This window comes from Melanerpes formicivorus, unplaced genomic scaffold, assembly GCF_026170545.1.
Source record: "Melanerpes formicivorus ecotype bairdi unplaced genomic scaffold, bMelFor1.0.p_v2 SCAF_13, whole genome shotgun sequence".
In the NCBI taxonomy this organism is placed as follows: Eukaryota; Metazoa; Chordata; class Aves; order Piciformes; family Picidae; genus Melanerpes; species Melanerpes formicivorus.
This window is the reverse complement of record NW_027142365.1, coordinates 4,895,606-4,923,056: the sequence shown is the minus strand read 5'-3', so window position 1 is coordinate 4,923,056 and position 27,451 is coordinate 4,895,606. Positions and strand designations below refer to the sequence as shown.

The following is a 27,451-nucleotide window of genomic DNA, read 5'->3' as shown; positions in this document are numbered from 1 at the left end:
TTCCTTTTTCATGCCTTTGCAGCCCTCCCTTTACCCAAACCCCTGTTCCTGGAAGGAAGACCCATCCCAAAGACAGCCTTGATTGCATGGGTAAGCACTCTTTGAGGTTTGTTTTTGCTTAGAAGTATAAAAAGCATGTAGTAAGGAGACTGGATAAAGGCTATTAGAGAGATGACACCACAGGAAAAGTGATTAAATAGATCAAGCAAACCAACTCCATTGCTTAGGTGAGACTGCAGAAAATGACCCTGCAGTGATCAAACATGGATGTTCTTTAAAGGCAAAAGATTCAGAGCATCAAACACAGGCAGGGCTGCTCTCATCACTGTTAACCCTTCTTGGCTCTGCAGCACTAGTGGCAGCCCTGAAGGACCTTTGGGCCTGGTTCAGGAATCAATTTGCAGCAACAGCTGTCCAAACTGAGTAGCAAGGGCCCCGAGGTAAATGGATGCAAGCAAGTGATGCTGTTGAAAGATCAAAGACAAGCTCTGTGTTGGGAGAAGTTGCTGAGAGTGCCTTGCTTTTGTGTTTGGAGACAACTTCAAGGTGCTGGCAAGTGAGAAACAGCTGTGTGGGATTGCCTTTTGCCTCATAGCATCTGTGAGCTGCACTTCCAGTATCCTGACTTTCTCCCCTAGCAAAAGCCCTGTCCCAGCCTCTCCAGGGAATTACACCTCTTCCACTTGCATTGATACTGACCTGCAAGACTGCACATGCTGTTAGAGAAAGGGCTTTGGTAACTTGCAAGGATCATAGGTTACTGCTTAATCACATAAACATCCAGCTGGTTAAGTCATGGAAAGTCAGTAATATTGTAATGACTTTCACTATTAAAAATGAGCACATGGCAGTCAGCCTGTGGCATGATAACTCATTTCTGGCCTGAGGCAGGATCCAATTGAGCTGCAGTCAGTCCACATCACCTAAGGCTTTAATGGATCCCTAGCGGTAGGGGAGGCATTTTGCTTTGAGACTCCACTCGGCCTTGTTGCTCACACGTGGGTCACTGAGGCTTCTTGACCTGTCCTTGTTGCTTTTCTTGCTGACCATATTTCAGCCATTATGTGGTCCTCTTGTGCACTGCTGTAATGGGGAAATCATGCTCAAGTGCAGCAGAGGCCAGGAACGGTCTCCAAGGAGCAACTGCTGGCCCCAGGCTAAGACAAACAAACAATCAGAACAGACTGTGTCGTTAGAGTTGGATGGAGGAAAAACAGGAGGTGAAAGATGGGGGGGGAGGGAAATGACAGATATTTTAATCTCACATTATTCAGTGCTACCAGCAATGGTTTCCTGTGCTGTGATGTTGTATTAAAGAAATATGTCCTTGTTTCATGTGGCCATCCTTCTCCCACAATCTCATGTCTAATCTAAACTCTGGTGGTCTTTAATCCTTTCTGTATATTCTACATCTGTGTTTCTAGCATTTAATCAAAGGAAATCTCAAAGTTGGAAGTTCTGGGGGTTGTAAATCAGTCTCTGGCTTTCAGAGGTCAGGAGTCACATCTAAATGGAAGGAGGGGAGAAATTATCCAGTGCTGTGTGAGTGCTGGCATTTTGCATTTTCCTGGAATTAGCTGCTATTAGAACAGAGGTTTGGATTAGATGGTTCTGGGCTTACCCATGCCTGGCACTTCTGTTTCCATCCTTTCACCCCACCTTGTTTTTCACACACAACATCCATCAATGCTCTTCCTACCGAGCCGGGGGGCCACCAGGCCCCCCGGCCTTTGTTGTCACCACCACCATCACCCAGTGTGCACCATGGGTACTCACCAGTGATGAGAGGAGGATCCTCAGCCCAGATGGGCTCAGCTTAGGGCTCCTGCCTTTCCTGTGGGGGATTAAAAAGGGGAGTGGGTGGGGAGGGCAAAGTGGCCACACCTGGGGTGGGAGGAGACTCCAATAGAGCCCAGGTGCTCTGGGATTTGAGGGGAAAAAGGGGGAAAAGGGGGTGGAAAAGGGGCAGATATGGTGGGAAAGGAGAGGTGGTAGTGAAAGAAGGGGATTTTAAAACTGCACAACTGCAGTTCCTGGCTTGCTTTGCCTCCATGCAAAAGGAACAGACCCATCACTACTTCATAAAACAAAGCACCATGGTGGCTAGTGCAATGGAACTTTTCCATAAGTATCGTTTTGCTTGGAGGGAAAATCTGTGCTTTTGAGATCAAAATAACAAGTTTTAACAACAGCAATCAAAAGGTTCTCCAAGAGTGAATTTTCTCCCTGGATTCCAGCAGAAAACACCAGGATGATGAAGGGACTGGAGCATATGCCCTAGGAGAAGGGGCTGAGAGCCCTGGAGCTTTGTAGTCTGGAGAAGAGAAGACTGGGAGGGGATTTAATAAGTGGATCTGGATGTGTTCCTGTGTGACCTGTGCCAGATTCTATGGTCCTGCTCTGGCAGGAGGTTGTACTCAATGATCTTTGAAGGTCCCTTCCAATCTCTAACATCCTGTGATCCTGTGAAATAAGATGCACAGTGCTCTGTCTTGGTAGTCAGACATAGTCTGTGTTGATCCCCTGCCTTATATATGAACAGTCTGGGCCAAAGTCCATAAAGCCAGCAGTTAATTCTCTTCACTTCAGGGGGACCAAGACCAGTGTGTCTAACCCTTATTTTCCACTAAGGAGTGTGTGACCATGGACAGATTTCAGAGTGAGCCTTGGGGAGTGTATGTCTGTGTAAATGAACAGCTTGTCACCTTGTTCTTGCCTGTAATGCTGTGTGAAGACCAGAATGCTTTCCCAAAAGAAACATTCTGGGCAGTTGATGCTGAGATGATCTCAGAGATGTCTTCTTTCCTCCTGTCAGATTTTGACATCCCGTTCTGTGAGAGGTTTGGGAAAGGGGGGACCTTCCCCAGGCAGTACCACCTCTCCCAAAGCCGCAAGGACTACAGTGACGGTAAGGAAGTGATGATGAGCTGGGGAGGGAGGTGCTCCGTGGCTCGTGACAGTGACTAGGATTAGAGAGAGCTGGGAAGAAGAGCTTTCTGATAAAGGCAGAGCCACCAAGACATTTGGCATTTGCTTGTGTACTCTGAAGTGCATCCTCTCTGAGACCCTGTGGGTCTGCTCTTGGGAAGTGCTGAGCACCTGCAGCATGTGTGAAAGTCAGTGCTCAGCTTCTCCTCTGCTTACAGCTGTTGTTTTAACTTTGCCACATGGATGACTGGCATTTCTCATCCCTGGCAATATCAGCCTTTCTGTTCTCCTAAATTGCTTGAAACTGAGCACACAGCTTTGTGATCTTTACAGCAGGTTTCTCACAGAGCTGTAGGAAATCCCCCAGAAACTTCAGAGTGGCAGTGTCTGTTCACATCTCTGTTTTAAGCTGGTGAGCTCTGAGCTTTGGGGACCTCTCCATCACCTTTTCTTTCACTGTATGAGACTGCAAGTGATGGGAGCTAAAACTGAACAAGAATCAAATTCCCTTGGGAAAAAAAAACCCAAACACTGAGGACATGCAGGCAACACATTGAGCTTTCCAGAAAGAGCTTCATCTCTCACTGAAGTCACCCTTTTGAAAGCAGTTATCACAGGATCTGGCACTGCTTGTGTAGTCATGTAGATGGTGGACTTAGGGAATGGCAGGGATCACTTGCAGTGTAATCTCTGCCTGTTCAGAGTTTAATTGTGATTAATGATCCACAAACCCCCTGATGTAATTAAACTGTTGTGTACCCCTCTGAAAACATCTGCATTAGATGTATTGCCTGGAGTTAGCAACTGGTAAATTGAGTTTAAAATGTTCACAGGGCTTTGCTTCACTTTCATTAAACTCATTTTGTTTGCTTTGAAGAGATGCATCTCTGGATCTGGGCAGTGAGAAGGTGGTGATAGGTAGATCCGAGCTGGGGGGTGTGTGTTCTTGCTGTAACTCTTCCCCTTTTCTCCTACAGGCCGAAGGACTTTCCCTAGGAGCTACTTTCCGCAGGAGAACTTGTTTCAGCTTGTCCCCTCCAGCAGAACCAAGAGCTTTAATGGAGACAGCAAGCTCAGCACCTTGCAGTATGATGAGTACAGGCCCAAATGGTGGAGCAATTGTGAAAAAGGTCTGCAGGTCTTCAGCACCTCCCCTACGAAAGCTAGGAACTGTGAGTGAATCAAAGCTGCTCCTGTCTGAGGTCTCAGCACTGGGTCTTGACACAAAATCGAGTTCCTGTGGCCTGCTGGGTTAACCTGCTAACCTAACCATGTGTGAATTACACACCCTGTATCTTACCTTGGCCTTGAGCTGAGGGTATGTGTGAGCTCAGCCAGTGCTCATCACTTGCTGAGTTGCAGGAGATGGATTGTGTGATCAACTGTGTGTGTGCTCCTGCAGCAGAAGCTTCCAGGAGACTTAGGATGTGGGAGCAAACGCATCCAGGGGCTCCATTCCATGGCTTACATTGGTATCACCCCAGCACCCAAAAATGGTGTTGCAGGCTGCTCTGGTATTGCAAGAGTGCCTATGCTATAGAAATTGGTGAATTCTGGGCCTGTGCAGTGGTGGATAATGGCACAGAAATGACCAGTGAGCCAAAACTCTTTACTGGTCCTTGCCTGGGTTGCTGAGTCAGCCATACTGTATCCTACTAACCACTCCTGAGGCAGATAAGAGAAAGTCCAACATTGGCCAAGAAAGCAGCTTTTGGAGGAAGGGCTCTTAAAGAAACATGACTTTCCTGGGACTGGTTTCTACTTCATACTAATACAGACTGTGAGACATCCCACAAACACACACCAGTAGCACTGGTGCAATTCAAACTGGTTTGTCACAGTGCCTCTGTGACAGAGAGGGTGGCTCACTGCCTGCCCCTAGTGAGCACATTCTGAGCCTGATCTACCCTCTACAGGACCAGATGGACCCTGATGCAGAAGTCTCCCTGCCCTGCTCTGTGTTCAACCCTCTGTTCTCTCATGTAGCCCTGCAGGCACCTGTGAACTGGAGGCTGGGGAAGCTGCTTGGAAGAGGAGCTTTCGGGGAGGTTTATCTCTGCTACGATGCTGACACTGGCCGGGAGCTGTCAGTGAAGCAGGTGCCTTTTGACCCCGACAGCCAAGAGACAAGTAAAGTGAGTAGGAGGCCAGCAGCACGTTGGGGAATTGTGGGCTGGAGGCTGAGGGTGGAGGTGGCAGAGGAGTCTGTGTTCCTGATGGAAGGCAGTGTGTGGAGACAGTGTGTGGTTTGCACTCTTCAGTGTGATCCTGAGTAGTCAGCACACTGACTTCTCTAATACATTGATCAAGTTGGCCTGCTCTGTCTTGGGTATCATCTCTTGCAAGTCTGTCTGCTCTTCCTTTGTTTTGGTCTTCTTGCTCCTTTCACATTCTTCCCCCTCTGGGCAGTGCATTAGCTTTGCTGCTGTCTTCCTTTACACCTTTCCAGAAATACTCCTTGAGCACAAGTAGTGATAATAAGCAAACCTGTCTCAAAGCCAGCCCTTGTGTTTCCCATTTGTCTTTCTCCTTAGCTTTTTCTTAAGCCACTGCTCCTCATTTCTGAGCCTTATGTGGCTGTTGTCCTTGGGGGCAGTTTCATGGGTGCTAGAAAAAGAGTGCTCAGCATCGAGCAATAGTAGGATAATATTGCCAGGGTAACCATTCCCTTTTGTCATGAAGTGTGCCTGGTTTGTTGCAGGAGGTGAATGCCTTAGAATGTGAGATTCAGCTGTTGAAGACTCTTCGTCACGACAGGATAGTGCAGTACTATGGGTGCCTGCGGGATCCTGAGGAGAAGAAGCTGTCTATCTTTGTTGAATACATGCCAGGGGTAAGTGCAGTTCCTGCTAAAGTTTGTCCTGGGTGACAGAGAACACAATTAGACTGTCCTAAGCTTAGGATCTGAAGTTAAGCTGATAAGGCTGCTCTCTATCTGATGAGCCAAACCAAAAGAGTGGATGCCTCCCTAAGGCTTGGAAAAGCTTCGGTTGTGAGTCAGATATCATGGTGAAGCCCCTCAGCGTGCACTGGGTGAAATCAAAAGCCTTGAAGGCAGGTTTTAGGTTTGCATCCTGGAGCAGGGTGTGTCCAGTCTGCAATCTGAGTTTGCAGATGTGGGCTGTGATCCAGATCTGTCTCCAAACACTGTGGCCTGAGCCCATCTTTAAGTATTTATTGCAAATCCCTGCAGGAAAAGCTCGCAGTACAACTGTCCACCCACAGCTGTCACCAATTATTTATGGGTTGCAGCACGTGTGTATTAAAACAGTGTCAGTTGTAAATCTCCTGGCTTAGGGCAGAACTTTTTGGTGGTAGCATTACCCTCTCATGCAAGAGCGGCTTGGGTTTGTGAGTTTGCTGATAGAGGACAGAGAGACCAAGGGAAGAAGTAGATCAGCAAGCTTGGAGAGAGTCTAGGCAGGGGCTGGAGAGTGTCCACAGAAGAGCTGGACATCTCTTTCCCATTTTGCAAGCATGTGAGTTCAATCAGCCATCTAGACAGAGTTGGTTTAAACCAGCATTGCGGCAATTATATTGCCAGAGGATCTGCTCTCCTAAGTCCTGCCTGTCCAGCTGGATTCATTCCCCAGAGTGTGGGAGAATAAACCCTTGTTTATACAGGGATTTGGAAGGTCAGAAGGGACTATTAAGTCATCTAGTTGCAAACAGTTGTGGTCATAAGAACTGTGCTAGATGCTCTTCTAACACATCTTGCACGTGAGTAATCAGGTGCACTTCCATGCATTCAAAGTCCCTTCCAACCTCTGTCCCACTTCTCTCTATCTGGGCATGCATCTCACTTTCAGACCTTGCCACAAGAGATGGGCCCAGAGGAGTAAACCCCAGGAGTTTCAGCAGTCCTCTTGCTGCTTATTCTGCAGCATGCTGGTGTTTGTTAGCAGGCAGGAAGCCACCATTTGATGCCGGGGCAGTGTCCAGCAGGGCTGGAAGTCGAGTGTTTGTTTTTTTTAATGATAAACCAGAGCTCTGACTAAATACAGATTGACTTTTTGTGCTGCAACAATGGCTCATTTCACAAAAGCAGCTCAGGGCTGCAATTTCCAAGGCTGGTGGAAGTGAAGGAGTTCCCAAACATTGCAGGACAGGGGCTCTGCAAGGCTGGGCCTGGCCAAGCTTCTGACTTAATACACCCAGCCTGGCAAAATCTTTGTGGGGCCAAGCTTGGGTGCACTGTCAGCCTGGTGTGGTGGGTTGAAATTACTCCCCCCCAGCATAAAATTGCCAGACCAGCTCAGTTGAAAGCAGATGAAGCTATATTTACAAGCAAAACTACAATCCAGAAATGTGGACTGCAATGGATATGTACAAAATGGATAATATTGACATTCATTTAGAAACAGCACAGGAGCCTAGGCACAGCCTGAAACTACCACACCTGGCATTCTTAGCATTGCCCTCACTGAGTAGCTGACTCTTGTTTTCTGTCCTGCCCTGCCCATAAATTATTATTACTATTTTTTTCAAATGTGTGGTTGGAAATCAGAATGACCTAGTTGACTGCAGGCCTTGAAGACCCTGTTTCCCCTTCCTGTTTGATATCACTCCAGTAGGGTGACAGAGGCCAGGATAAGAAAGCTTGTTTGGTACTAGGTGAGGGGACATAATACACTGCATACAAGTTGTAGGAGGGGCTAATTTCAGAGCACCTCCAATTACTTCAGCAGTGCTGTGAAAGGGAAAGGAAAGGCCCATCCACAGGATCCCCACCAGCCTCAGTGTAAGGCCAAAACAGTAGCTGGGCAGAGCAACAGCAGCGGTGGGTGGATGTGGAAAAGCTAATGCAGTTTGACTGACATGGAGCAGCCCACAGTTCCCAGAACAGAAGGACTGTAGCAGTCTTGAGTCATCCCCAGTGCTACAGGACAGGCAGAAGCAGGTTGAGTTTCCCCTCCTGCTTTCCAGCTAACCTGAACACTGGAGGTAAAGCTGGGTGCCACCTCTCTGTTCAAACCCTGAATCTGCCTCTGGTTCATCCCTGCTAAAAGCCAGCTCTGGCGTAGCGAGTGGCATCCATTTCCAAGGGAACAGAAACTGTAGCTAAACCTCTTGCAGATGACAGATGTCTGCACCCCTGCTTCCTTTCCTCTTTGATAAATAAAATCAAACCATCAGGAGCCTGCATCCTGGGTCAAAAATTCAAGTACTTGCAAATTGTCTGCCCTGGGTGGTGGTGTTGGAGCAGTGCCCTGTGGGGCTGATTATGTCCCTTGTGACTCTGCCTTGCTGTGAGAAGTTGTGGGGTGAGGCTTTGTAGAAGACTGACAAACTAGTTGAGTTGATCCTCTCCTTTGAGTTGTAACTCTTCATCGGTTCTGTCCTTCACCTGAGCTCTTGGTGACATCCAGCCACTAGATGGGGAGAGAGATCTGTAGTGTTGGCAGGAGGGAGCACATCTGCACACCAGAGGCCATACCTTCTCCTTCTATTCTATCACTCAGGTCTGGGACACTGAGGACAAGTCTTTGCTCCATTTGGCTCTTAGTGGAGTTTTATCTTGCTGTATCTACAGCAAAGTGAAGGGGAGGGAAGAAAAAGAGTGGTCAGGCATTGGAATGTGCTGCCTGGGGAGGTGGTTGAGTCACCAGCCCTGGATGTGTTTAGAGGTGGTTTGGATGTGGTGCTTGGGGATATTGTTTAGGGGTGAACCTTGCAGAGTAGGGTTATTGGTTGGGCTTGGTGATCCTGAGGGTCTTGTCCAACCTGAATGTTTCTGTGATTTCTGTGATATTGGTCAGGGAGGTTTAAAAATGCAGTGTGATGTGGTGGTTGTGCTGGTCCTTATGGCTGGTGCCTGTTGTTCCTTTGCAACAGGGCTCAATAAAGGACCAGCTAAAAGCTTACGGTGCTCTGACCGAGAACGTCACGCGGAAGTACACCAGGCAGATACTGCAGGGAGTCTTCTACTTACACAGCAATATGATTGTCCACAGGGACATAAAAGGTGAGTAGATAATACAAAGAGGCTCTTGGCTTGCTTGGATTTGTTCAACCCAACCTCCCCACACCCCAGTTATCAATTCTTGTGCAATACATGGTGCTGGAATCTGGGATTTAAAGTATTTTTGCTGCTGACCTTCACCAGCTTGAACTATCAGGCTCTTAAACAAGCATCTGAAACCAGAATCGTGTGCTGTCTTCCTGTTTGGGAAGCCCAGATTAAGTACTCTTGAGGGGGGTTATTGTTTACTGCTCTTACACATCCAAAACCCCATGTAACATAACCAGAACTGAGAGACTTTGGAGTTCAGAGAGATCTGAGGCTCTGTTCTGCTGTCTGTGGGTGAGGAGGAGGTTCTGTCATCTCTTGTTCGCTGCTCACTTTTAGGAAACTCACTGAATGAGGAGGTGCTGGTGGGAGTCAACCCTCTCAGAGAGCAGCTGCCTGCTGCTAGGGGAGAGAAATTTTATGTAACGCTGAGTCCAGCCCCACCGAGGCCCTTTGGATTCCCTCATGTCCAGCCCCATGTCCTTCCTGCTCTCCTCACTGCAGCCACTTCAATTCAGGCTGCTTCATCTCTTAGGGTTTTTTGTTTTCCTTTTTACCTCAGGTGCCAATATTTTGAGAGATTCTGCTGGAAATGTGAAACTGGGAGATTTTGGGGCCAGCAAACGCATCCAAACCATCTGCATGTCTGGGACTGGGATTAAATCTGTCACGGGAACACCGTACTGGATGAGCCCAGAGGTCATCAGTGGAGAGGGCTATGGAAGGAAAGCTGATGTGTGGTAAGGAATACAGTAGAAATCTCACCACTGCTGCTTAAACAGTCCCTTTGGGAAGCTGTGATGGGAACCACAGGTAGAGCCAACAGCTGGAAGATGGAGTGTTGCAAAGGAAAGAGATAGGAACTGAATGTTAGGATCAACTGTGCAGATACCCAGAGGCAGCATATTGTAGCTGAAGGTCCCAAAACAGGAGCACTCAGGATCACAGCTTGCTTTTGGAAGCTCTTATGACATGTACAGCTCCACCTCATAGCTGCTACTGAATTCTGGACAGCAGGTTGAATTTGCTAAGAGAGCTGTTGAGTTTTGGTGGCCCTGATTTTAGGTTAGCTAAATGCAGCTCAGAGGTCCAGACAGATCTTTTGCAGCCTCTCAAAATCTGCTGCTGGATGTTTGCATGTGGCTCAGCTACAAAGACAACCAGAATCATTGGCTGCTTATGAACCTTTTGATCTGTGGAGGATGTCAGCTGGAGCCTGAAAGAGTTGGAATGACACTACTAATCCTCCCAATAAATGAAGAGGAAGCAGACTCTCCACAGCATGCTTTCCATTAGGTGCCCAAGCAAGCAGGGTCAACAAAAACTTGTCCCTCCAATAGAGCCCTACTTGAGAAGGAAGCCAGGGGAGTCCTTAGCAGTCCTTAGCTATGAACCCTCCACCTCCAGCTCTGGATGATGGAAGGGAAATGTGGTTCAATTCTTTAGGATCGACTAGAAACGGAGGTGGCAGAGAGGGTTCCTGCTGACATGAGACCTTCTCAGCAAGCACTGGGAAACTTCTCAGGCTCTTTGCTGCTCATCTCAGGTGCTCCTTTTCAGGTGCATGTTGGAGGTGAACTTGGATGTAGACAAGCATGTTTCGTTCTGGCTTAGCTTCCTGGGGAGCTACATGCTGTCACTGAAACTGTGCTGTCTAGACTCGTGCTGGGGTTCCCCTTCAGGGGACACTCCAGTAAGGACTCTCACAGTTTTATGAAGCTTAGTATCTGCCAATTAACATAGGCAGAAATCCCACCAGCTTTCAGACATGGCTTGCAAGGTCACTCCTCCTAGTGGGACTGCAGAGGCCAGCCCCAAGGACCTGTGTGAGCTTCAGGGGGCCACACAAAGCAGGGGTGTGTGCCCATCTCTGATGTGGGTTTGCTCCCTGCACAGTCTGGTCCAGGCAGGTGCAGTCCTGGAGCCCCTTAGGCTTCAAAGGCACAGCCAGCAGCATGCTGGTCCCTTACCCTCTGTCTCACCCCTGTGTGCTGGGCGTTGTTGCAGGAGCGTGGCCTGCACCGTGGTGGAGATGTTAACGGAGAAGCCGCCGTGGGCAGAGTTCGAAGCCATGGCAGCCATCTTTAAAATTGCCACCCAGCCGACCAACCCCCAGCTCCCCGATGGCGTCTCCAACGCCTGCCGCAACTTCCTCAAGCAGATCTTCGTGGAGGAGAAGCGGAGGCCGACGGCCGAGGACCTGCTGAGGCATCCCTTCGTCAACTGCGGGCTCTGAGCCCTGCCAGCGGGGATGGGGAAATGCCGGCGGGAGGGGGGCGGCCGCCGGACCCGCGGCCTCTTGCGCTCTGCGGATCAGACCCTGGGCTGTCCTGGCAGTGGCCCCCGCAGGTCCCTTCTTGCTGCTTGCTGGCTCAGCACCTGCCATGCCCTTGGACTTCCAAGCTGTGCTCGGGACTGTCGGCTCCAGGAATTCGGACCGTGCGGGTGCTGGCCTCGGACCAAGGAACCTCCTTGCCACCAGCAATGCCAGGGTTGTGCCCCCTTGCTGTGTTGCTTATCTCTTGGGAAAGGTGCAACCAAAAATGGGATCTGTCCTCTCTCCAGCATGACAGTGATGCTGGCAGCATCCCCGGGACTGGTGGAGGAGTAAGATGCCCGGTGGCGATCTCCACCTCTCACAGGGGAACAGACAGGAGCCTCAGCCACGCCAGAGGAGATGATCCTCAGACTGCAGAGTCGGGGGGGCACCCAGGTGTCCCCATTCACAAGGGGACCAAACCCTGCTGGAGGCCATGGGACCAGGCAGCGTCTCCAGCAGGGTGGCGTTCAATACTGTTTGTGCCTTAAGCGGTTACAGTCCAGGAGTGATGCTCGACTGGGCACAGGGCAACAGGGTTGGGTGCCCTGGTGCAGCGGCCCTGGTGCAGCAGCCATGCTGCCTTTGCCTGTGTGTGTGCTTGCACGTGTGTGTGTGTGTGAGTCGTGGTGGAAGAGGTCTTCTCGGGGCGCAGGAGGTCTCTGCGGGTACACCCGTGGACGGATGCCTGGGACCTTTTTGCCACAGGCTGTGCAGAAGGATGTTTCAGTGCTGTCGATGCCTGCAGTGGGCAGGGCTGAGCACCAAGCAGTTTGTGCTGGGAAACATCAGGGATCAGGTGGGAGGTGGAGGGGTCTTGGCAAGGGCAACTCTCTGCTTGTAGCCATAACCCTGCTCTCCTGTGCCCCTGCTGGGGCTGGAGGGATGCCACTGCATTTTGGAAGTGGAGCTGCAGGAAGAGCCCTGTCAGTCTCCATGAACCCCAAGTGGGTGCCTAAAATTAGGCAGAGAAGAATGGTGGCTTCAGATCTGGGCTGCCAAGGGCTGAGTGCCTTCTCCTCTGTGCCTCATGGAATCAGCCCCTGGTGAGGGGAAGGGGGAATGTCATCTCCAAGATAGTGCCCAAGGGAGCAGCTGCAGGACCACGAGCCTCAGACCTCAGAGCTGCGTAGGCCAAGGGCAACTGGAACCAGGATTCTTCCTGCAGTACATTGGAAGTCATAGGAGAAAAAGAAGAGTTGGGCCTCTGACCAGCACTAACCTACTGGAAAACAGGGAGCACGCACAGAGATTCTGGAAACTAATTAATTAATCAGATCTTTGGGCAAATTAATTGCACCATCCCACTTCCCTGCTGCCTTAGCTGTTTCCACCTGGCTCAGCAAAGGGTTAAATAAGCAGTTACTGGGGGGCTGCCATCTTAAAACTGCTTTTAGTTGAAAATGAGAAGAGTTGCTTGGACTGAAGAGGAAATTGAGAAATTCATTTTTCATGTGACTTCACACATCCTTGAATTCTTCCTAGTGGGAGAGATCAAGACTTTGCACTGCTGGGGTGGCGGTGGGAGTGCTTCCTTGTCCACAGCTCAGGAAAGAGAAGCGAAAATTGAAATTCTTTCAATTAAAAAAGAACAAGAAATGTGGGCAAATTAAAAGAAATAGCTAGAAGGATTCCCTGTGAAATCATCTGTGAAGCTGCAGAGGCCTCTTCTTGCCCAGGCTGGGCTCCAGTGAAGCTGGAGGTCTGGGGTGAGGCAGCACTGGGGTTTTGTTCCAGCTGAGCACGGTGGTGATGGGCAGATTTCCTCCAGCACGGGGGCTAAAGTCGTCTCCTTTCTCTGAGGGGGAATGAAGAATTTTATTCTGTGAATAGGACCAAATCCATCAGCCTGTGCATTTATATGGGATGGATGGAAAGAGCTATAAGGAAAAATAAAATAGTAATTATTGTAGGCTGGGAAGGGTTTTGTCAGAAGAGGGTAACAAAGTGTGTTTTCACCAAAAACTGAAACCAAAACCAAACCAAAACCAAACCAAAACCCAGACAATTGCAAAGCTGTTTTCTCTTTCATTCAATCTGTTCAGTTTTTGATTTGTTTTTCTCAGCCCTTCATTGGTGGGTGGGTGCTTTCCTTCTTCCCAAAGCCTAGAGAGCAAAATGGGGCTCCTGGGCTGGGGCTGCCCCACAACGCTCCCAGGGCCCTCAAACAGCCCAAATCCTCCCGTGGATGGATGCGGCTCGTCTGTGATGTGTGCCTGGGCCACGTGTGTGTGATGTGTTGGGGGGTGTGTGTGGGTCCACCCTCTGTGTGTGTGTGGGTAGACACTCTGTGTGTGTGTGTGTGGGTACACCCTCTGTGTGTGTGGGCACACCCTCTGCGTGTGTGTGGGCACGTGTGTGAGATGTGTTGGCATGTATGCGGGCACGTGTGTGTGGGCACATGTGTGCAACTCACTCCTCAGGTGCCTTTGCCTGTTTGTTTTTTAAAACCCTTGCAGTGTTCTGATGTACAGAATGAAACTAGAAGAGAATGTAATATTATGCCATGTAAAGTTGGCTTTTGGTTGGTTGGTTGTGGTTTATTTTTTTCTCTTTTACTTTATTTTGCCTGTAGCAGGCCTGGTGGCCTTCCCTGTGTGCCACATCGCCATGTATCCAGCAAGGAATGATTTTCCCTTGGTGGGAGGCTGGAGCAGCTCATCTCCCCTGCACACCACTACAGTGTGTTGTCAGCAGGGGGGATCCCAGCAGGCAGCAGCCATGGGTGGGTGGGAGGCACAAGGGGAACTATCCCTGTGTGGCAGCAGGGATGGAGGAATGACAAGGCAGAGTGGGGCTGATGGTTCATGGGGTTTACTCGCAATAATGATTCTGTGCAGTTCTCAGACCCAATGGCTCTGCTTGTCCCTCTGTCCCAGTGTCCTGCCCTGGTCAAACGCTCCAAATCACAGAAACACTCAGTTAGGAAAAGACCCTCAAGATCACCAAGTCTGACTGATACCCCCACTCTGCAAGGTTCACCCCTAAACTGTATCCCCAAGCTCCACATCCAAATGACCTTTGAGCACATCCAGCACATCAACCACCTCTCTGGGCAGCACATTCCAGTGCCTGACCACTCTTGCCATGAAATTTTTTTCCTAATGTCCAGTCTAAACCAACCCAGTCACAGCTTGAGGCCATTCCCTCTGGTTTGTTAATGGGTTCATTTTAATTGATTTTTCTGTTTACATTTCCTTTATTTTTCTTCTTTTCTTTATTCATATTTCTTCATTCTTATGTTTTACCTTTTTTCCTTTTTTCTGTTGTTTTCCATTTTTCACCATTTTACCTTTTTTATCCCTTTCCCCCTTTTTTCTTCCTTTCTTTTTTTTTTTAATATTTTTTTCGTTTGTTGGTTTGGTTTTGGTCCCTTTTTAACTTTTGTCCCTTTTTTCTTATTCTTTTTTTCCATTCATTCCCTCCACCCTTTTCCTCCTCCTTCCTCCCACTACCCTCCTACTCCTCCCCTTTCCCTGCTTTTCCCATGTTTTCCCTTTTCATTTTTGTGGTTAAATTTTTCTTTATAATCTTATTTTTTTTTTTTTAATTCCCTAGTTTATTTTAATCGGGAGTTATTTGCTTTTAACCACCGGCTTTCCCTCGCTGTTTTTGTTTCCCCTCTCTCTGTTTTTTCCCGGTTGCCCCCGGCGCGGAGCCAGGACAAGGGGGGCGGGAACATGCAAATAAAGGGGAGTGGTAGTATGGCTCGGGGCGGGGCGATGCAAATGAGGGTGGCCGAGTTCCGTGCCCTATCCCGGGGGCAGTGGTGGCAAGATGGCGGCGGGCACGGCTGGCGGGGCGGTGCGACGGGTGCAGCTGGTGCTGGGGCACCTCTCCGGGTCTCCCCAGGGGATCGGGACGGTGGTTCGTGCAGCGCCGTGCGGGAGCCACGCCGGGGGCTCGGCGCGGGCCGCCAGCCCCGATGATGTGGTGGTGGTGCACGGGCGGAGGACTGCCATCGGCCGCGCCAAGCGCGGCGGCTTCAAGGTACGTCCCGGGGGGTGCGCTGCCCGCTTGGCCCCCTCCCGGTGGTGGATCGGGGTTCCCCCACAGCCAGCTGCTGGCCCCACCCCGGGCCGTGGGGCTCCCGCTGCCTGCCTCGCCTGGTGCGCCCCCCGCTGCTCGCAACCCCCAACAGCTTTCCCGGATGGTTTTAATGCGGGGGGTGCGTGGCCCGGCTGCGGCAGGCCCACTGGCACCCCCAAAACGGGCAGCGTACCGGCGAGTTTCCCGGCTCCCCTTCAGGCCAGGCTAGGACTCTACCATGCTGCTTTTGCCTGCTGTAGTCAGGTAAAGGAACCCGTTGGAAAAGAAGCGTTCCCTTCGCTTAAGCACCGGCAGTACCCATCGCGGAGCTGTCACCTCCTGGAGCAGCGCTTTGCCTCGCCCAGTGCCAGTCACAGAGTCCTGGTGCTCTGACCCACGCAAGAACACGGTGCCAGGGTGGCCCCGATGGATGTGTGCTGCTTGTCTTTCAAAATATGTCTCCTGGTGGTTATTCCCACCAGCTGGGGGGTCAGCGTTGTGCCCTTCCCAAAGTGGAGGGCTCTGCTTGCTAAGGCTTGTCACCTCACTCACTGGAGTCCTTTGGTTCTGAAGGGCCTGCAAAGCATGCTCCTGTACGACTGAGCTAGGTAAGAAAGCAGCGTGGGATGCAGTGCTGGGAAGAGCCCTGGGGTAAAACCCACGCAGAGGCGTTTGGCTTTTGTGGGAGAAGGACAAGGATGGTGAGAGGAGCAGTGGAGTAAAAGCTGCCTAAGCACTGCACACTTGCTCAGTGGTCTGAGGGCAGTTATGAGTGGGCACTGAGTAGTGCTAATCCCCAGTGTTTGTAGGATACTACACCTGATGAGCTGCTGTCTGCTGTTATGACTGCTGTCCTTCAAGATGTCAATCTTCGTCCTGAGGTCCTGGGAGACATCTGTGTTGGTGAGAGAACAACCTCTGTCCAGACCTGAAACTCCTAGGCTGGCTGGGGTGGGTTACTCCTGGTGTCCCATGGGATACTCACAAGGATTGTGGGGTTGGAAGGGGTTAGTGCCTAGCATTAGCTTTATTCAACCAGCGTGTCCTTCATGGCTGTTCTGTCAGGCTGTGGGTTCTGATCTGGGTGCTGAATAGTACCAAGCCATGGTGATATTAACATCCCTTCAATGCCTGCAGCAAAGAGCAAGGGAAATGCAACCAATTGACTGGAATTGTGTCTTTGCACTCAGGAAATGTGCTGCAGCCTGGAGCTGGTGCTTTGATTGCAAGAATTGCACAGTTTCTAAGGTAAACTCTCAACCAGAGCAGGGCTCCTCCTCCCCTTCTCAGGCCTTGGCAATGGAGCAGCACTGGGTCAGAGGTTGTGATGAGGTTCATGCACTTCTAGGAAGTTACAGCAGATCACCTTTTGCCTAGAAGTTAGACTTTGGTCATGCACTTGGAGAGTAGTGGCAGGTTTTATAGAACTCTGCTGGCAAAGTACAGGGAGGCAGAGGTGAGGCTAATTAATCTGTTTGGGCTACCTCTGTAGAGGCTCTGAACAATGGAACCTGTTCTGTGGGCTCCCAGCTGTACCTGTGCTTCTCCATACTGCAAAGCTGTGCTTCTCTCTGCTCTGCAAGGGCCTGAAACCATAGAGCTGTCTCCAGTCTTCCTGTGCAGTTCTCAGTGCTGGTGGCTGATGGTTCAGATTGAGCTGGATCCCAGTTTCTAAGTATTTAAGCCAGTGTCTATTGCTTCTGTGCACAATCAGTGCACAAACCAGGGAGCAAACAACACTTTGGAGAGGCACAGCTCCAGCCCACTGCCAATTATGACTATGACAGAGACTTTCAGTATTTCTCACCCCCATCAGAGCTCAGGAACTAGGCACACAAGAGAGCCCCACTTACAGAGGAGCTTCTGAAGCCAGGCCTGTAGGAAAATGGCTCTCTGGATTCACCTCTGAGTCATGTCTGGAAATGATCTGTTGTGAACTTTGCTCTCTTTTGGTGCAGGACCAAATGGATCAACAAGTCTGTAGGGCAATCTGCCTTGAACTTGAGGGTTAAAGTTTAATCAAGTGGTTTAGTGCTGTCCTTAGAAGTTTGGTTTGTTTGGTGGCTTTCATCATCATCAGGTCTTTGCCAACATTGTCTGGTTTTTCTAGTGGTATTCCAGAGACGGTGCCGTGCTCAAGTGTGAACAGGCAGTGCTCCTCTGGCCTACAGGCCATTATCAATATAGCTGGTAAGTGTTACATGGGCCCTCAGGTCACTGTGGGTGCCTGCCCTACCCCAAGTGCTCATTTCTCCTGTTCTTCCCCCTCTGAGCAGTAAAAATGTCTTCTGCTGTTAGGAGTTTTCACTGTTAGTTGAGTTCTTCAGTATCCTTGAGTGGCCAAGTTTATCCCTAGAGGAGTAGCTTGGTTTTCTGAGGATGAGTTCCACCACTTCCACATCAGGCAGCTTCTAGAAGGGTCCCTCCTGGCCTGCCTGGGGGCACGTCATGCCATGGTTACTTCTCAGCCCCATCAGCTCCTTCACATTCTGGCTGGCAGGAGGGCAGGTGGAGTGTGCAGTTTGGCTGCAGTGGGTTCCTCTGCTGGAATGGAAGTGCTTTTGCTCCTGACAACAGTGAAAGTGTTTATGCACTGCTGTTACAGGTGGCATCCGGAATGGATCGTATGACATTGGCCTGGCCTGTGGGTAAGGAAGTCTTTTTGTGGCACTTGCTTAGGTGTCCTGAAGGCAGCACTCTGTCCCTCTGCAATAGCTCTGCTGTCAGGTGCGATTTGTCTGTCTCCTGAGGCTGCTGAGTACTTTTAGAATCATGGAATTGTTAGGGTTGGAAGGGATCTCAAGGGTCATCCAGTTCCAGCTCCCCTGCCATGGGCAGGGGCACCTCACACTACAGCAGGTTGCTCGGAGCCACATCCAGCCTGGCCTTAAAAACCTTCAGGGTTGAGGCTTCCTCCCTGGGCAACCTGTGCCAGTGTCTCACCACCCTCATGGGGAAGAACTCCTTCCTTTTGCAGAAGGTCACACCATCTGGAGGGGTGTGAGGGAAGGTACTTGTTGGCATTGTCACCCTGTTCTCGTAGAAAAAGAACCAATTTAGTTTAACAAGTGGTTTGTAACTTGTAGTAATTCTTATAGTGGTGACTGATGAGCTGTCTCAGCCACTTCTCAGTGGCTTGCTGTGTTTCTATAGGGTAACAGCAAACCATGTTGTCAAGATACCAAGTTTTGGTCAGCCTCAATGGAGCAATTACTGCAAGTGCAGCATGAAAGCACGGGTTGCAAATTCATGTTTCCTGTGTTTAGTGTGGAAACGATGTCCCTCCAAAGAGCAAACAACCCTGGTGATGTCAGCTCCAACATGATGGAAAACAGCAAAGCTCGAGATTGCCTTATTCCTATGGGGTAAGTCTTCCTCTTCCCAGAGCTGAAGGGTTTTTGAAATGCTCTGTCCCTTCAGTGACTGCACTGCTGCAAATCCACCTGAGCACGGTGAGCCTGGGTCTGTCTGTGCCAGCATCCTCCTTGGGTGGGGTAGGAGATTCCTTGTGTGAAATGGGGGAAGATTAGTGACTCTGGTGAAGGATTTCCTTATGTCTTAAGATCAAGGAAGATGGATTTGAACCTTGTTTTACTCCTCCATTTGATTCAGCATCTGCTTCTGCCAAGCAGAAGGCAGCAGTTTGTTTTGAGGCAGAAGCCAGTGCTAGTAGAATTGAATTGAATTGAATATTGAATGGAATGGAATGGAATGGAATGGAATGGAATGGAATGGAATGGAATGGAATGGAATTGAATTGACCAGGTTGGAAAAGACCTTGTGTTGCTGTAGTAGCATCCAGCTGCATCTCCATTAGATGGCATTGGATTAATTCTGTGATGTTGTTTTCCCCAGAATTACCTCAGAAAACGTGGCAGAGAAGTTTGGAGTTTCCCGGAAGAAGCAAGATGCCTTTGCCTTGGCTTCCCAGCAAAAGTAAATGTTTTCAGTCTGCTTTGTGTTTGGGTTTTTGGTCTGCTTTGGGTTTGGGTTTTTGGTCTGCTTTGGGTTTGGGTTTTTGGTCTGCTTTGGGTTTGGGTTTGGTTTGGGTTTGTTTTGGTTTTGCTTTGCTTCGGTTTTGCTTTGCCTTGCTTTGGTTTTGCTTTGGTTTGGTTTCTAACCCTTTGATTAAGTAATAAATACAGATAGAAAAGGCATTGCTGCTTCCCAGGGGTGCTTAAATGTTGCCCCACCTTGTCTTCCAATCCTTATCAGTGAGCTTGAGGTGGTCAGAGTGAAGGGCAGTGTGTGTCCTGGGTATTCTGACAAAGCAAGCTGAGCTCACAGGGGGACTGGGGATTGTGTCACCAATCTTGTGCATGTATCACCAGGCATGCCAGCCTTTAGCAGTGAGTGCCCCGCTGGTTTCCAGCATCCAAAGGACACAACCTCCCTGAGGTTTCTGAGATGAATATATGGTGCAGTATTTTCTTAGTGTCTTTGGCTCAGCATCATCTGAATCTGAACAGGGGACTGGCTGCAGAAGGAACCTTTGCTAAGAGGGGAATATCTAAACGTAGCTGTTTCTAGAGAGCTGTCAAGCCTATGAGAAGAGTGGCTTGTCTTTGCTGCAGGTGTTTGGCTCTAAGTGAGTCCAATCCTACTTCTAATCACCTTCCTCTTGGGTTAGATTACTGTCAAAGTCAAGTGACCCCAGGCACACAGGGTCTACTGACAGCTTCGTGGCAGGTGATATGTGAAGGTCACTGCCAGCAAAGAATTAAACTGAGGTTGAGAGCTCTGTTTCAGCATCTCCCTGGCCCAATCATTTATCCAACATAGGAAGCCACTTCACAGGCCTGGGGAACCTTTCAGTGCTGGTCCTGCTTTGCAGGGAACTTGGCATGCCAGCCCTTCTGACACTGACACAGAGCTGGTAGCACAGAGGCTGTGGGAGCTCTATCCTCACCTCTCATGAGGAAGGGGGTGATTTTCTGGCCTTTCTCTCAGGATGGTTGCAGAGTCCCTGATCTGTCCTTAAGCCCTTTGCTCTAGCTCTCACTTAGTGGGGATACTAAATGTTTTTATTGATCAGTAACAGTGTAGAGTGATGAGGAGTGAAACAGGCATTCAGTCTCCAGTTCCCATTCCCTGTAAGGGGTGCTCTGCTGCTCCAGGTAAATCTGCTCAATCAGCTCTGGTGTGGAGGCTTTTAAACACTTTGTTGGTATGAAAGATTAAAACTCTGTGCCCTGAGCTAAGCTAATTGCATTCTGCCTACTTACATCACTCTGGAGATGTTAGTTGTTCCCCACTCTGAATGCTGCTGTCTCAGGGACCACCTCCTATCTTCACCACACCTTTGCCACTAGATTAAGTGATTCCCATCCACGTAGGCACCCTGAGCTGTGCAACATACACTGCAGTCATTTGGGGTTGAAAGGTTACATGTATGTGCCAGAAGATTACACCTGGAGTCTGTGGTCTAAAGCTCAGCTTGTCTTTAGTAGGCCAAAGCCAGGAATGAGTGAAACTTCAGCCATTCCTTAACCATGAGGATTATTAGTCTGGAGAAGGGAAGGCTCCAAGGTGGCCTTCCAGTATCTGAAGGGGGCCTACAGGAAGGCTGGGGAGGGACTTCTCAGGATCTCAGGTAGTGATAGGACTAGGGGGAATGGAATGAAGCTGGAGGTGGGGGCATTCAGGCTGGAGGTGAGGAGGAAGTTCTTCACCATGAGAGTGGTGAAGCCCTGGAATGGGTTGTCCAGGGAGGTGGTTGATGCTCTCTCCCTGGAGGTGTTTAAGTCCAGGCTGGATGAGGCTCTGTCCAGGCTGATCTAGTGTGGGGTGTCCCTGCCCATGGCAGGTGGATTGGAAGTAGATGATCCTTGTGGCCCCTTCCAACCCTGACTGATACTATGATACTATTGTGTGGAGGATTAGCCCACTTGCCCTGTTTAAGAAATGAGGATTGATGTTTGAACATGAGGACTCATGTGTGTTCTTGCAGTGGTGCCACTGGACAGTTGTTCTGTGCAGTTGTACCACTGGACAGGCCCAAAGCTGTGTTGAGGGCTGGTGGTGGTCAGTCCATCACAGAGGTGTTGATGGTGACAGAACAGGGGTCTTGCTCACAAGTGTGTGATCCTGTGACCCAGCTCTGGGGACAATGCCCATAACTTCAGTGATACCTTTGCTATGATGTAGAGGTGGGAAGCTTTTCTTCCCCGGAACGGCAATGAGTATTTACCTGTCATCCACTGCTCAGTGATGACAAATCTTTGCACCAAGTCACACCTTAGCTCATTCTCTCACTAACTGGTCTCCTTGATGTTAATCCTCTTACAGTTTACCTCCAGAATGCTGCAACCATTTCTACTCTTCTTTCACAGAGCAGCAAAAGCTCAGCAGATGGGACTGTTTAAAAATGAGATCGTTCCAGTGAAGACCACTGTTCGAGATGATCAAGGCAACGAGAAAACAATCACTGTGCACCAAGATGAAGGGATTAGGCCCTCCACCACCCTGGAGGGCTTGGCAAAGCTGAAGCCTGCCTTCAAAGAGGATGGTAGCACCACAGCAGGTCAGCTCTGCTGTTGGATTTGTGGAGTTCTGTGGTTTACCTCCCTTAGGGGGGGGGGGAAAAATAAAGGGTGCTAATAGAGCTCTTCCAACAGGCAATGCCAGCCAGGTCAGTGATGGAGCAGCTGCTGTTCTCCTGGCAAAACGCTCAAAAGCAGCCCAGCTGGGCCTCCCAGTCCTGGGGGTGCTCAGGTCCTTCGCTGTGGTTGGAGTCCCACCCGATATTATGGGCATAGGACCAGCCTATGCGATCCCTGTGGCTGTGGACAAGGCAGGTAAGAACCACCTGCCATTCAGCCAGCCAAAGGCACAAGGCAGAGCAGGCTCTGTGGAGTGGAATTTGAGATGAGACTCTTGTACTGTGTGCAGCTGTCAGCCATAGAAACAGTGAACTTAAGTCCAAAAGCTTAGAGGAGATCCTGCCTCGGGGTATTGTACTACTGTTGGCTTGCACTCGGAGCGGCTCAGGATGAGATCCCTGCACAGCTTCAACAAACAGTTAACCTTTGGCAAATGAGTTAATGTTCATGCAGTGCTGATTTTAGTTCCTTAGCATGTCCAGCCTGTGGGGATTATGTTTGGTTTTGTCTGGTGGTTTTTTTTCCCTTACAACTTTGGCAGCAGAGCAGTGGAGCAGGCTTTCCTCAGGGTTCTTATCACGCTCACCAGGTTGAATGGCTTTTATAGCTGGTGATTGCTGTGTCCACCTATTATGGCTATATGCCATACCTCTCAGTCTGGAAATACCCTTCAGTCTTCAATCTCTGCAAAGAAACCACATTGTGTCCAAGGAAGCTTGGCAAACTTGTGGTCATCAGGCACTGCTGTACCTCAAAACATGTCTGAGGGTAGATCCTCCCCCATGGAGCAGTGGTGGAGCAGAGACAGAATTCATCATGGGAGGCTCTGAGTGAATTACTCTCTTTGATATAGTCACAAGGCAAAAATACCTCCTTTTAAACCCTGGCTTTTCTGACCCATAGGTCTGACTCTGAATGACATTGACATCTTTGAAATTAATGAAGCCTTTGCAAGCCAGGTGAGTTACCTTCCTGTTGAGTTGCTGCATTGCTCAGTAGCTGAGTGTACTTCAGCTTGGTCTTGACATTATGATTTGAACTTGTTCCACATGATACACCTTCAGCTAAGTGTTAATAGCTGTGCAGACTGTTTTCCCTTTCCTTCACAGAAAAGTAAGCAGGGCACTGCTGATACAGCTCAATATTAAACAGTGAAATATGCCCCACCAGCTAAGAATGTCATCTTTACTGTTGTAGCCTCATAGTGACTTGCAAAGGCTGTTTCACAGGGGCTGTGTAATTTGTTACTTGGAAGTGTCAGGGTGAATTTGGAGATGTCACCAATTTGGAGATCCTTATAATCTGTGCCATGCCTGTCAGTGTGTGGGCTGAGTCTGAGATGAAGTTGACAGGCTTAGCCTGTTAGCTTTGGATTTGTCATGTAGTCTCACTCTTTCCCACTAGGAAAGATGGTCTGACTGAGGTCAGGCCTCTGAGTGCAAACTCTTTAAAACTTCCAAAGCAGGCAACACAGTGATGTGGAGTTTATGCAGTAACAAACATAGTCTGAGCTCAAAGAATTTTGAGCACAAATCTTTTGAAGCTCCTAGAGCTGCCTGGGATGATCTGCACAGCTGTTTTCTGTCCCTCTGTCTGTGGGTGATAGCAGCAGTCTTGTCTGCTGTCCTTTTAGCTGAGAACTATCAAGCATCTCTGTGAAACAATCTCCTCTGTCTTCCTAGGCTGTGTACTGTGTTGAAAAGCTGGGCATTCCCATGGAGAAGGTCAACCCCCTGGGAGGAGCAATAGCACTGGGGCACCCCCTGGGCTGTACTGGTGCTCGCCAAGTTGTGACTTTGCTCAATGAGCTGAAGCGCAGGGGGAGAAGGTGAGCACAGGGGAACAGTACTGGGGCCTTAGTGCCTCCTGTGTGAGTAACTTGGGCTCAGAGGCAGCTGGCAGGTTGGCTTTAAGCTTTCTTCATCCCTTTGATAGCTTTGAACACAAATTCCCAATGGCTGTTTGGGGAGGGCTGGGAAATCTGTTGCTGCCCATGAATGCAGAGTCTCTCCTGGTCCAGGAGAGTGGTGCCAGGCCCTGGGGTAACATCTGCACTGTGCAGTTAGAGCAGCAAGGCAGCAGTCAGTTGATGGCTCTGTGAGGCTGACCTGTACCTGCATCATGCTTTGTGACAGTCTGGTCCCAGCCCACTGCCAAGGACTTGGACTAATCTTGACATGTGCAAGAAACCCAGTGGCTGCTGCTGGCTGGCTTTGTCACTGCTCCCTCTAGGGCTGGCACATGCAGTGTCACTGGTCTGCAGCTGAGGGTGAGCTGTGCCCAAGCCCAGTAGGAAGAGTGGCTGCAAGCTGGTGAATGCCAAGCAAATCAGGCAAAGCCACTAAATCATCTCAGGATGAAGTGGAAGAACTTGAGCTGAAAGGAGGCTTTTCACAAACCTGTCATCTGACTATCCAAATTTAATTTGAACCTTACCTAGCAAAGTCAGATGAAAGGCAGTGGTAAGAGGCAGGAAAAGAAGAGTTTCTCTCAATCCATCTGACTCAAAGCAATTCTAGCTCAACCTTGCTGCTAGTGTGCCTGGGGCAGGTGGCTGAGGAGCTTGCTTCTGGCACGCTGCTCCTCTCCAGAAAACAGGGAAACGTGTCCACGTGCTCTGCAAATGACACCCTGCTCCATGATTAGAATCTCTTGGTGATGCAGGAGAGCAGTGGGCAGCTTAAATGTAGTGTATTTTTCTTTCTGCAGGTGATCTAAGTGTGATCTTGGTTTTGATTTGGTTTCAGAGCCTACGGTATTGTCTCGATGTGCATTGGGACTGGCATGGGCGCCGCAGCGGTGTTCGAGTACCCAGGGAAATGAACTCCAGTGTGCTGCTGAAACAGCAGCTCATTCTCTGCCTTCACTGCCTAGCAGAAGCAAATGATTTGCACTGTGAAATCAAGTGGATTCAGGGATTTGGCTACCACATCTGCAAAATTTAGGCCCAAGTTGTGAATCAGAATAAATCACACAGATCACCTAAGCAGGTGGGAGATGCAGACCTGGCATTAAGAAGCATCCTGGCAGGAGAAATTAGTTCACCTGAAGTTCAACACACAGGACCTTGTGTGGTGATGGTGGATACATTTTTCTGATTTAATTGATCCCTTTATTCTATGAATGGTATCAGAGAATTGGTTCCTGGTGCAGTGTTGTGTGACAGATTGCCTAGAAGGGTCACTCAAAAGCAAATCATCAGTGCATGTGAAAAGGCCTTTCCAGGGTTTACTTTGAGATTTCACCATCTTGCCAGAGTCTGGAGCAGCTTTTGCTTTGGAAAGCAGTGCAAAGACTCTCCCTCATTTCCTTTACAGCTGTGTCTGCCCTGGGCCAGCACAAGCTGTCTCTGTCTTAATTTGTCCATGTGCTGGAGGATGTGCTGTAACTTTATACTTCTAACCAAGCTGCTGTGAAGCCTCTGTCAGCGGGACCAGAATGTAATTTGCACAGGAGATGGCCTGAACAGAAGTTCTGCTGAATTGCTGGAGGCCAGGAATTTGCAAGTGGCCATTCCACCTTTTATAGCACCTGTCTAACTACCACTTGTGACTCTGACTTAGAGGACAAGCTTAAGTCTAATAATGCTTACCTGACATAAAGCACCTTTCAGCATTGCTCCTACTGCCAGTACTACAAGAGTATCAGTGACAACTCAGTACTTCATAGTGGTGGCAGCACTGTATTTCCTCTTGGAAAGGTCTGCCTTCTCTGTTCTCTCTCTTACAAGCAGAAAGATCTCTGGAGCTTGGAGCTAACAGCTTGAAAAAGCAACATCCTCATCATCCTTGACATGCTAGACAAGCTTCAATTTATAACAGAGCCTGAAGTTCTGTGTCCTGGCTTAAGTTTTTTGCACTTAATAATACATTTGGGTTCTTGCAATAGAAGTGTTTCCTGTTCATGATGAGTGTTGGTTTAAGGTTATGATAATCAGAGCTCTCTGATATTCTTGTAGTTCTGTGCTGTGGCCTGCCTCACTGACCCAGCAATCCTGAATGCAAAAAGATGGGATTGCTGGGAGGGGGCAGGAGGCATTAGCATCTCTGAGAGGCCTTTTTGCACACTGTGGTCCCTGTCTCAGTGCTAGTACCAGGCTGTTTTAAGCTAGGCAGAAGGCAGCTGCCATGCATCTTTGTTCTCCTCCAGTGTGGATTACAGTTCCCTCCTTCTTCCCACACATACTGCCCTTAAAAACCTTTTATATGTTGGGTGGAAAACTTCACAGGCTCAGAAGTGGGAATTTCAGTGACCTTTAGCTAAAGTAATGGTAAAGACATTTCAAGAGAAGTGTGAGTAAATGGGAACCATGTGGGGGGAAAAGAGTTGAAAGGAAGAAAGGTTCCTCCCTCCTCTCCCACAGCTAAAGGGGGTGTTCTCAATACCCCAGCACAATGAAACATGCAGGTTGGGAATTTGCCATGGAGTCTGGGGAAAGTTGGCTCTTCCCCTTTCTGTGTAAAGCACCAAGAAAACAGCCCAGGGGCCACTGGCTTGCTCGTGAATTCTTGCTTTTATTACGTGCCAGTGTCCATTCTCATGTCAAACTAACGCAGGAGGCAAAACAAAAGCTGCTTTTTAAGGTATGAACAGACCTTTTAACTGTAATTTGGGGCACACTGTGATATTCAGAGGGTTTGTCCCAGCTGTTAACCAGAGCTGCTTTGCAATGTAAACTGCTTACTTTGCAGAGCCTGGTTCTGTGGCTGATGGTAAGCTTATCAGCTGTCAAAGGAATGGCACAGAATGAGATGATGACTGGTTTCTTTAGGGTACCCTCAGATTTCCAGCCCCCCCCCCCCTCCCCCTCATAACTTCAAAGTTCATTCTACTGAAAGTCCAGCCCATATTAAAACAGTTGGGGGGATATCTGCATCCAACCTTGACATTGGTCCCACTTCATAGTGCCTCATCGTATGCTGCCTTATCGTATGTGCCTCGTCCTCTGAGCTGCAGCCTGCAGGGCTTCTCTCCCAGCATTCCAGTGATGGTCACCACAGCCTCATATTCAATGTCACTCCTAAAAGACAGAGCAGAAAACTGCTTCAGTTACAGATGAATGCTCCAAGGAGACCTTACTGTAGACTGCCAGTATCTGAAGGGGCCCTGAAAGAAAGCTGGGGAGGGACTTTTGAGGGTGTCAGGGAGTGATAGGGCCAGGGGGAATGGAACAAAACCTGGAAATGGGGAGATTCAGATTGGATGTTAGGAAGAAGTTCTTCCCCATGAGGGTAGTGAGACACTGGCACAGGCTGCCCAGGGAGGTGGTGGAAGCCTCATGCCTGGAGGTTTTTAAGGCCAGGCTGGATGTGGCTGTGAGCAACCTGCTGTAGTGTGAGGTGTCCCTGCCCATGGCAGGGGGATTGGAACTAGATGATCCTTGAGGTCCCTTCCAAGCCTAACAGTTCTATGATTCTGTACAGCTGGATTCAGCTCTGTGTAGCACAATGAGTCCAATTATTCTGTTGAGGGAGACCCTGTGACAGGAACTGCTCCTACTCAGAAGCAGTGACTAGTCTCTGATGGTAGGTCTGTAGGTGTCAATCTCACTTCATGGCTACATAG

At 49.4% G+C, this 27,451-nt stretch overlaps 3 protein-coding genes across 8 annotated transcripts in view; 2 read left to right on the top strand and 1 right to left on the bottom strand.

Moving 5' to 3' along the window:
- The window catches only part of LOC137444848 (mitogen-activated protein kinase kinase kinase 3-like), an 83,588-nt gene extending 69,815 nt beyond the window's left edge, over positions 1 to 13,773 (top strand). For all 6 annotated transcript variants that reach the window (XM_068145928.1, XM_068145927.1, XM_068145923.1 and 3 more), the window contains 8 exons: positions 23 to 90; positions 2,816 to 2,908; positions 3,906 to 4,100; positions 4,915 to 5,063; positions 5,630 to 5,761; positions 8,764 to 8,893; positions 9,501 to 9,678; positions 10,946 to 13,773. In XM_068145928.1, coding sequence (XP_068002029.1) covers positions 23 to 90; positions 2,816 to 2,908; positions 3,906 to 4,100; positions 4,915 to 5,063; positions 5,630 to 5,761; positions 8,764 to 8,893; positions 9,501 to 9,678; positions 10,946 to 11,174 — 1,174 coding nt within the window. In that variant the 3' untranslated portion in view covers positions 11,175 to 13,773. The remainder of the gene's footprint in view (positions 1 to 22; positions 91 to 2,815; positions 2,909 to 3,905; positions 4,101 to 4,914; positions 5,064 to 5,629; positions 5,762 to 8,763; positions 8,894 to 9,500; positions 9,679 to 10,945) is intronic.
- A 1,235-nt stretch (positions 13,774 to 15,008) lies between these two features.
- On the top strand, positions 15,009 to 25,776 carry ACAA1 (acetyl-CoA acyltransferase 1). The gene is made up of 12 exons (XM_068145921.1): positions 15,009 to 15,245; positions 16,094 to 16,187; positions 16,475 to 16,532; positions 17,395 to 17,474; positions 17,890 to 17,932; positions 18,551 to 18,649; positions 19,140 to 19,220; positions 21,617 to 21,807; positions 21,902 to 22,081; positions 22,790 to 22,845; positions 23,569 to 23,714; positions 24,634 to 25,776. The coding sequence occupies exons 1-12, from the start codon at positions 15,033 to 15,035 to the stop codon at positions 24,707 to 24,709; spliced, it is 1,317 nt and encodes a 438-aa protein (XP_068002022.1). The 5' UTR covers positions 15,009 to 15,032; the 3' UTR covers positions 24,710 to 25,776.
- A 616-nt stretch (positions 25,777 to 26,392) lies between these two features.
- Positions 26,393 to 27,451, bottom strand: part of DLEC1 (DLEC1 cilia and flagella associated protein) — a 43,471-nt gene continuing 42,412 nt past the window's right edge. Inside the window, exon 38 of the mRNA XM_068145922.1 lies at positions 26,393 to 26,906. Within this exon, the coding sequence (XP_068002023.1) occupies positions 26,786 to 26,906 (121 nt within the window). The 3' untranslated portion in view covers positions 26,393 to 26,785. The remainder of the gene's footprint in view (positions 26,907 to 27,451) is intronic.